Source organism: Haemaphysalis longicornis, unplaced genomic scaffold (genome assembly GCF_048455015.1).
Source record: "Haemaphysalis longicornis isolate Haplotype H1 unplaced genomic scaffold, Haemaphysalis longicornis Haplotype H1 scaffold_3, whole genome shotgun sequence".
Classification (NCBI taxonomy): domain Eukaryota; kingdom Metazoa; phylum Arthropoda; class Arachnida; order Ixodida; family Ixodidae; genus Haemaphysalis; species Haemaphysalis longicornis.
The window spans coordinates 158,258,708-158,268,789 of NW_027526335.1; the positions used below are offsets into that span (position 1 = coordinate 158,258,708).

Here is a 10,082-nt window from a genome sequence, read left to right on the forward strand (position 1 = left end):
ATTGGTACTGAGTTATGACACAAGCCATTTACTCCCATTCCGGCTTATTTGTGTTCTGTGTGTACTTGCCGGCCGCCATGTTGGAAACGCAAGCGGCCTCACATACGCACGCTATTTTGCTGAAATAGCGTCCGATATTATTCCTTCCGCTAAACGCAGAAGCGGCTTAGCGTGCGGCGCATGCGCAGTGCGAACGACGCAAAAATAGCGTTTGCTAACTGTTTGCGTTGTGAGCATTCTTGACCACACTCCAGGCCGTGGAGAATTCCAGAGGACAATTCCCGCACTCGGTCTTCATCTGTACATACTCATCAGCACCAGCCATGCGGTACTGTTACATCATCTTCGATGGACATGATCATCTTCATCGTGTGTTTGGGGGTGTTTGCTTATCGAATGCCTCAAAAACGCCCTTCCTAGCCCTAGACTCTCAGCGTACGGGGTCGTACATTATTCTCAAAGTCTCTATAGAAACCGGGAAGAAATTTGCTAAAGACAAATATTTCTGCTCTTTGGGAACTAAGTTAAACAAAATAATTGGCTTCATACCACGGTGTGAAGGTGGTTGGAAAGCAAAGCTGCAAACGACACCACAACAATTGGCTACGTGTCGTCACTTGAATTCAGACACGCTGCTCCGCAAAGAGTGAAACCAGAGATTACGCAAGACGTTGCATGGGACTTGCACCAAAAAGCGCCCTCTACCTCCCCAGCCACTGAAACAAAAACACAACCGAAAGGATATTCGCCAATTTTGAAACCTGGTCCTATTCGTGGCAATCAGTGCGAAAAAGGTAGCGTTTCTGTAGCGGCCAGATGTCTGTATGTGATTCTACTCCTTCTCGATGTTCGAGGCGTGAATTCTCTTATTTAGAACAATTCATTTCTTGCGATCTTCAAGTAGTCGTTATGACGCAAAGGCAGCCCAGTTTTACGTATCTCCCGTTTGTCCAGAGTCCTTATCCGAGCGTTTCGGTCGACCAACCGGACTTGGGGAAATGCAGTCGTTGTCTGACCGGGCGCTAACGGTCCCACATTTTTCTTTAAAAATGCACCAGGCCAGATGAATACTTTTTGAAAGTCACACAATAAAAGCATCATTAAGAAGAGAATGGCGAGAATGGGGAAGAAATCACGCGGATACTGGCTCGCGCACAGTTGTTTCAATAGGCTTTACACTGGAGGTACGTGTGTGGGTGCGTATTGGTACGGGTGCATGGGAGACGGCTTTATCAATACCAGCTTGTCTAGGTCCATTACAGGACGAAGGCCTCTTCCATTCACCTTCACTGGCTCCTGTCCTGCGCTGCCCGAGTGCAATCTTTGCCTCCCAATTTACTTATTTCGTCTGTCCTTAAAGTTAAGAGCCCTGTCCTACTTTAATACCCATCTCTCGGTATCCATTCTGTTGTCTACCTCTTGTCAGTGGGTCTTACTTCATGGCCAGTCCAAATTTATTTATTCATAATTTATTATTTTAGTAGTGCATGCCGAGTGCACCACACCCCTTCATCTTCTGGTTCGGATTTGTTTCTCGGAGTTGGGATCAGCACTGACAGCCTATTCAAGGTAGTTATATTATGCTATTGTTCTATTTTTTTACCTATGTGAAGAGGGCGCATCCGGCATGTTTGCTGGAGAGTTCTTCGATATAGCTCTCCTAGGGAAACAACGCGCTATACAGGGTATCCCAGCTATCATGCTCCAAGAACAAAAAAAAAAAGAGAAATTGCGTAACTGGAAGAAAACCTAGTGCATAATGTTCGCAGTACTGTGAAGAAGCGGAGAGTAAATTTTTCGTTAATGAGCTTAATTAATTAATTGCAATTAATTATCTAATTCGAGAAATACTGTCCTAATCACTAGAGTGTCAATGAGGGACTTGTAGGTAACCACAAGGGGCATCTAACTGTGCTATTTTCAGCGACGAACTAATTGCGTACTCATTTATTCTGACTGATAAAGGAAACCCGCGAAATATAAAAATTACCACGTGACGACGCTTACGCGCGCATTGTGAAGCAGCGTCCCCAAACAAAGCTGATTGAAAGCAACTGCTTTGCGTGTTATCCGCCCGAAGAGACAGCGCATCACCTTGATAATAGCATGCATGGAAGGAGCAGCGGCACAAGATTCGCGGGACGCGTGTGCAGATAAGGAACAAACTCGGTCGCGATTTCTTCTTTCTTTCTTTTGTCTATTTCATTCTGGCTAACTCAGAGGCAGCCTGTTTGAGGGCGTTGCTTTACGGTGCGCGCGGAGGCACCGTAACGTGGTATTTTTCATATTTCGCGGGTTTCCTTTATCAGTCAGAATAAATGTGTACGCAATTAGTTCATCGCTTAAAATACCGCAGTTAGATGCCCCTCGTGGTTACCTAGAAGTGCCTCATTGACACTTTAGTGATTAAGACAGTATTTCTCGAGTTAGATAATTAATTGCAATTAGTTAATTAGGTCTCATCAAAAAAAATACTGTGCGCTTCTTCACAGTACTGCAAACATTATGCACCTGGTTTCTTTCGAGTTACGCTTTTACTCTTTTTTTAAATCTTGGTGGATGATAGCTAGGACACCGTAGGAACTACCGATTTATTTATCATTGCTTTTGATTTATTCATATGACTCAACTGCGAAGATATCTGATTGTATATCTTCAATCAGGTTTTGCAGTTGTTCTGCCCGTTCACTGAGCAAGGCCTTGCCGTCTGCAAGCCTCAAGTAACTCAACCATTCCCCCTTCATTTGTAACCCAGCGTTTTCCCAATCAAGCGTCCTGAATACCCCTTCCAGACAAGCTCTGAACAATTTTGGCGCAATGGTATCTTCCGGTCCACTCCCTTTTGTATATAAAAAAATTCGCTTTGATTGAGAAACATTATCCTCCCCATATGTTCTTCATATAGATTCTTTTCGTTCATCAGCTCATTGATGTTTTACCATTGCCGCGTGGTGTCGTGAGATTAAAACCTTCTCTGGCTATTATCACAATACTAGGAATAAATATGCATTCTGAATTGAAGTCTGCCTCCGGAGCAGCAGCACCAATTAAGACATCCGGCTGGCTCAAGATGTAATTTGCTGGATTGTTCATGGGGCATTCGTCACCTGCTTCGTTCGTCCAGCTGAAAAAAAAAACATGAATAGGCACTGTGCTCCACACAATTAATGAGACAGCTATCAATAACCAAACAATTTCTGATTTCAAATGTGAGGCGTCCGCGATAAAGTTGTCAGAATAAAATAGGTCACAAAGTCGCTTACATTTTTAAAACAAACAGACGAAAAGCTGGAGAATAATAATATTGTAGGCTGCGAACAATGCACCGCGAAAAAAAGGGGAATGTAGTTATTCTTACAAAGTGACACTTTATTTAAACTGCTAAATGTGGCACAGCTTGCCCCAAGCTAAGTGATGGTCTGTGAATAAACACCTAGCCCAAATCATTGGATTGGGAGCTGCTGCATTTGCAGCAGCCTGCGTCAAGACCTAAGGGCCTGTAGTCACCCCTACATGGCTACAGAAACGCGCAACGCTGCCTATTTATGCACCAGAACAGAAAATGCAATATACACATGCTCTACAGTGAGGGCTACTATCATGTGTTGCGAAAAACGCTGCCGACAACAGCGCATGCATGTGAGTCGTCATTGTTTTAAAACACGTGCCGGATATCCGTGTTCTCGCAAAGTGTATTGGCGCTCAGTGACAGTGCTATAAATGGGCTGCTGTTTCGAGATGTTATCACCTTGCCCTTGCTCCTCGATTGTCTCCGATAAGAAACCAAGTGCAGTCAACTCTCGACGGCAGACGACTTGGCACAGAGTAGCATGTAGGTTCTGTGCTGCCAATCTTCCCGGTCTCTTTTATCCGCTCGTTCACCTCTAGACGTTTGTTCGGAGCGCCGGATGGCGGCTATCAGGGAGTTTTGGCTGAACGTTTTAGACGGTCCGCTCTGGTGTCAGCGGCCGGATCAGCAGCAACCACTGCGTCAGCAGTAGAACGTTTTTTAGCTAAGCGATAACCGTATCTCCCTCGACGGGAATCAGTCGCGTCACTGGTCACGTCCTACGCCTGTGTAAACATAAAAGTCACCCTAAAGTACAGAAACGTAATGGTATTTCGGTCACCCAAATAAAGTAAAATACCGTGTTTTGTGCTTATTTCTCCTTTTTATAATAATGTCGTCACTGACGCGGTACGATGGTCCTAAATAATTTAAAAATTGTGGTTGATCCCTCTTCACAAGAATCGGTAAAACACGAAAGTGAAAGGTGCCTTCACAAGAGCAGTTGCATATTAAAGGAACCTCCTTCATGAGCGAAGGGTTCGCGAGCCTGACCCCGCCAGACGAAGTGACGCCGGCACGCAAGAAACAAAATGGCCATTCGCGCTTCCGTCGACGCTTTCCCTGCCGTTCTAACGCTCGTTGAGGTGTGTGGCACATTTGTCTATTCGGAAGCTCTTTCGCGGTTTCTTCGCTGGCGTTGCAACTGACTAAACGTAGTTCGCCGTAGCGCGCTCGCCTCGCGGGACCAGCCGTATTGGAAATCCACGCGGTAAAGTTTCCGCCATGGTCCGCTAAGATGCTCCAGCTAGAGGAGCGGGGTCCCGCTCCGGTACCGCTGCTAGCACACTAGCACGCCACGCATTAGCAATGCCCCTCCCGCTTGCTATCGGAGCGGTGCGGACCGTCAGAAATAGTGAGCTAAAACTGTCTATTATCATTGCGGGGTGAGGCTGAGACATTGAGCAGGTCATTCCGCCGTATAGCTTTCCTATTTACCTAAAAAAAATAAGAGTATGTTTGTTCGCGTTTTGTTGAAATTCGTAAAGCTGTGTTGTATTTGGTTTGGTTATGTTACGTTGAGCAACGCGCATGTTTAAGTTGGACAAGGTCATTTTACTCCAGCTCAGGATTTTTAAGGCTCCTGATGCCGCGAAAAAAAAAAACGAAATAAAATTTAAGGTATGAAAGGGGTAGGCTATTCTATTTTGGGATACCATAGTATAGGCAAGACTGGCTTATGCTGAATTAGTTTTTAACGACGAGAGTCTGTGGGATATCCTACTTAAACGCAAAAAAAAATTCGCCTGTCACCTTTTTTGGCTACCTGTTAGTCTCTTGATTCATTCACACTGCCAAACGTTAGGACTCCTTTTGAACCATGCGTTTATATGACAAAGCATTTACAAATAAAGAAATCTGGATGCCTTGTTTATTCTTTTTGGAACTTCTTAACCAACAGAAAACTTAAAGTAAATATGAGGTAATACATAAATACATAAAAGTACCTGCAGAGCTATTTTAATTAAAATATATTTTGAGCAATTTGTGCGATACCAAATTGTAAAAAAACGCACTGAGATTACTATTTTATCCACAAACTACAATAAAGGGCTAGCGCATGAGTCTTGCGCTTGTGGCTCGAGCGCTTGGCGGAAAGTGTAAATAACAATAGAAGAAACGCCAGCAGTGGAACACGGGAAAATGAAATCGGTTTTAGCAAACGTCCATTCATTTTATCGCGTAAAAAGTGCAACTGGAGAGGAACAGCGGGATAGGTGGGCGGGAAAGAGAACAGAGGCATTTAAATGGCAAGGATGGCAGAAGACTCATCTTCGGCGGCACTTGCCGCGAAGTGAGCTGATAGGCGGCCAATGTTTTGCTACAAGATGTTGCAGAAAGACCTGCGAACGGACACTCGCATAACCAGGTTCATTCCTGTGTTGTCTGTCGGAAGGTGAATTAATAAGATACGCTGGAGTCAGAATGTGCACAGTCGTAAGGGTGGGGCCGATGTCGCGTTTTCGGTAATAAAATGGAATACGAATAACGCAGACAGGGTGACTAAGATGCTGAAAGCCATGGTCACGAAGTCGCAGGTAGTTATCCAACCAACTTGCACAACCACCGTTTGACAGTTATCAAGACCATAACGTCTTCAAGACGTGTTCGACGATTTAACGATTCTACCGAATGAGGCATACCAGACCTCAAGCGCGTCTTGACTGCTCCCTCCATGAGGTGAGATTCTGGTGGAGACTGCAGTTGGAACCGTTTGTGTGACTGGGGTCTGAGGTTTAGGTATCCTTACCCAAAAGATTTTACGTTCAGTAGGGTTGGGACTGAATACCAGATTCCAGTAAGAATCGAGATCAAGCTGCTAGCTTTTCGGAGTCCATACCATGTGTTTGCAATGATTAATAGCTACCGGCAAAGAAGTACACGGAGAAGACGTGGGTATACGGGAAGTGGCTAAACCCAGTGCAGTGGCGGGGTCTTGTGTATCATAAAATAAAACCTACTTCAATAAGAACTGCCACATGTTTTGTTACAAGTTCGATGTAGCCTAACTGCTTAATTTTAGTGGGCACCGTGTTTTCGCAGTTGGTAATTGTTTTCGGTAGACAAAATGCAGGTTTTACCAAAAGCGTGCATAAAAGGCCCTGCGTTTTCACGTAAAGCAATCAGTGGCTTTTCTTTCTCAAGGTCTCCAAAATAAATGAAACAGGTTGAGTGCTCAAGACCTATTCTCCGTGCATACATAAAACAGACGTACGTTAGAATTAAACACCACCTCTGAACAAGTGGCCTTTGTGTGATTAATTTTTCAAGGCGCATTGAGGATCAGCTGCAGACACGGTGAGTAGGCCGGATCGAGGGCACCATGGATGGTGGCAAAACAGGACGAGTGCTGGCCGCAACTGATGTGTTTTGAACACGGGTAGTGTTCGTATGCAATGCACGAACCAGACGAAATAATACTAATTTAGAAGGTAAATTCCTCGATTAAGATACCTTCCTTTAGAGCCTTTGAGAGCCATACGGCGATTATTGCTTGCTTTTACTTGACACGGACACCTTCTCAGACTTTTGGCATTGCTTGTGCAAAGTTCCAAAATAACTAGGTGACCGATGAGCTTCAGTCCAGCTGAGCGCGCCACGAGTAAGACGCACAACTATTTTTCTTTCAGCTAACCTTATAAGCGTGTTTTTTACGCTGCGACGAAGTCACATGCCTCTACAGTGAGGCGTTCTAGAGCGCGAGGCTGCCCTGGTGTGTGCGCTATTAGCACGAGATTAGAATGAAAGTCGTGCGCCGTTCAACACATACATTAAAACAGCAAATCGATACGTCTGATGGTTTGAATTGCATCTTGAGTAGCCTAGTGATTAGTAGGCACCATTTCAAAAAAAATGTTTGCACCTCAAGTGATATCTCTCAAAATATCTCAAAATCTGACATGCAATCTGAACAGATAGGTATCGGCAGGCACCATTTTTCCCATCCCCAGTCTCAGGAAGACAGTAAAATTTGTTAAAGGTTTTCGTTGTGCGAACTGCGGCAGCAACGTCTGTGTTTGTAACACGGTCTCACTTTTGTTGTTCCGTGCGCCTGCACGTCCACTTTCCTCGGGCTTCTCCGGGCTTCGGTTCCGCTTTGAAGACAAGGTACCACACTGTTTAAATTCCACTTTTCTTGAGTCAGCGAAATGGATACGCTCAATATAGCCTTGACCGAATCATCACTGGTCATCCATTTCCACACACTGAAATAGTATGTACCTTAAGACGGTGAAAACTTGAGAAACGTCTACGAGCTTTTTTTCAGGGTTCCCTCAAGAGATAGTTGAAATTGTACGGCAAACGAAAGTACGTATTAGCAAAATGTTGAAGGGTCATTTATTATTACATGTGGGAGCGTAGGTTGCCACACCACCAAAACTATGCAATTACGAAGCGGTGTTAAGCATTTGAACTTACTGCTTACCAGAGCGAGTTTTTCAGGGTTGATTTGCAACCTTTCAGCAACAAGTGAGTAGAATGAGCGGGTGGGGATCTCGATGTCTGGATAGGGAGAGTACACCACTCTGTCTTCGATGCGAGCCTTCATCTTCCACTTCAACTTGAATTTGGTGCCCTGCAGAAGAAAGGTTCATTTAATTATCTACAATGAAAAGTGCCCGTAGCGCTTCACCCACGCCTAACGGCCTCACCCACATATAAAAGGGTATTGAACTCTCCCAAAAGTCGAAAGAAGGTGTTACGCCACATAGTGACTCGAAATAATATTTCTGCAGGAATGCAACTGCGTCCTTACTATTAGTTAGAGTGAGGCTCTTTTACATATAGCCACACTTCGTTCCAATTTCAAGAACAGTTGAGGCCCTGGTACGCGTATTCCTCTTACGGTATTTGGTTTTACCGGCGCTCGCTCTTTCAATGAAAACATTTTTTTATGTAAACACACTAAACAAGTACCAAACCATTATTAGGTATTTAAAAGGATGCATTTCGTACCCAAGCATGAGCCTGAAACCCCAGTAACTTATGTTTCTGATTGGGGCACTCTCCAAGATACAAGTTTAGTGCATAGCATCGTACCTATATGATCGGGATATCGCCACAGTTTAAGGTCACCCTGATGCAATGCAGAATTCAGCAAGGACTTCAGCACATCTCGTCACTTCTCTATTTAGTGACTTGAGGAACATTAATTTACAGCAAGTAGTCGGTTAACACTGTTTCACTAGAATTCTAGTTTCTTTAGACAGATGGGCAAGAACGCTTAACACAACGTTCTCCGAAAATGGAAGATTAGTAGAATGTAGTAAAAACTGGTTCATTAGGGTACTGACCTGCAACAAGGGGTACCTGGAACGCGGTTGCTTTCGCTGTACTACGCCGCCGAGGTCGGCAGCAATCTACCCACAGAAATATGGTGGGGCAGGGTAGGACCAAACCGAGACGCAGCTTTCGTCAACACGGCTGTCGTATCTCAGCCGGCTATGTACTTGACCCATTCAGTACATTGTGCTTTGTGCTGTGTACACAAAGATTGTGCTAAAGGGGCTGCCAACTAGGCGGATGGACGGCAGCCGTAAGATAAATTACCCCTTGTATGCCCTCTCCTAATATGGTTTGCACGTTGATAAAGGCTTCTCGGCGGCCAGAGAAGGTTGAGGTTTCACATATGGCGGAAAGGAATTGTTTGGACAACATGTTGTAATTGCTGTATTCTTTGTTTTAGTTTTATGGGACCGTGTCGTAAAAACGCAATATTTTCTATGCATTCCTTTTCGGACAAATTATACTTTAAAGGGGCCCTGAAAGGCGCTTTGAGCACACTAAATGAAGTAGCGCAATCGTTAGATTGGGTCGTCAAGGTCATCTGGGCCAAGTATTGCTCCTTTACGCGCAGCGGAAAGCTCACACTTTTGTTGCAAAGTTTGTCGCTTTTTTCTTACCCTTTCCTGGGTGTTTTTGGACGCCGCCATTTTCACATGTCTACATCATCGATTCCCAGATGTTCGTCATGAGCTAGACATCCTGCTATTGGGCGGCTTTTTCATGCACTTCCGGCAAAGAGATGAGTCGTCTGCTCAGCGTCGGCTCGCCGGCTGATCTGCCAGCGGAGTGTCGGAGTGCTCCGACATTTTACGACAAACGAAACAGTGTAAACAAACGCTTAACCGTTCGTATTGAATGCAACACGGCCATAACACGACATGGATATTCTCTTACCTGAGTACATTCCGTAAAGAAAGCGTTGAAACACCGTGGCACTTCTTCCGTGCAATCGCGAGAACGCCCTGAGCCGAATGCCCGGGTTTCACGGATACATTTTATTCCACTTCAAAACAATCCAGACATGCGTTTCGACCGAACAAAACGTCACAACATGCGTTGCAAGTCTCCTCCTCCTGCCCGTCGTAAATTCGGCACTCACCTCGCGCGCGGTTTGCGGGGACCAACAGCTAGTCACTAAACTCTGGCGCGCAAGCCGAGATGGCTTTTAGGCACGCACACTGCACATACCCCATGCGAGGTTGCGTCGTACGTCGCTCGAGAAAGATAATCCAGACCATGGGAAGCACTATCCACCCGCAGAAGCACAACGTCGCCTTTCATCGCGAAACAAAGGCGTCCACAACACACACACCATCGCCTCCTGTAATGCCAAACGCATCTCAAACTTCCCAGTGGGAGTGAGTGGTACGCCTGCAGTGCCCACATGTCGCGAGGTGGGGCCCCGAGCTGAACCGGGATCACGCAACCGTAACTGACTTATGGGAGG

The 10,082-nt window shown here is 45.3% G+C and overlaps 1 protein-coding gene across 1 annotated transcript in view; it reads right to left on the reverse strand.

Moving 5' to 3' along the window:
* LOC144175185 (feruloyl-CoA synthase-like) overlaps positions 1 to 8,788 on the reverse strand; it is a 32,081-nt gene extending 23,293 nt beyond the window's left edge. Inside the window, exons 1-2 of the mRNA XM_077704289.1 lie at positions 8,644 to 8,788; positions 7,776 to 7,925 (exon numbers count right to left, since the gene is read on the reverse strand). Of these exons, the coding sequence (XP_077560415.1) occupies positions 7,776 to 7,898 (123 nt within the window). The 5' untranslated portion in view covers positions 7,899 to 7,925; positions 8,644 to 8,788. The remainder of the gene's footprint in view (positions 1 to 7,775; positions 7,926 to 8,643) is intronic.
* Between the last annotated feature and the right edge of the window lie 1,294 nt (positions 8,789 to 10,082).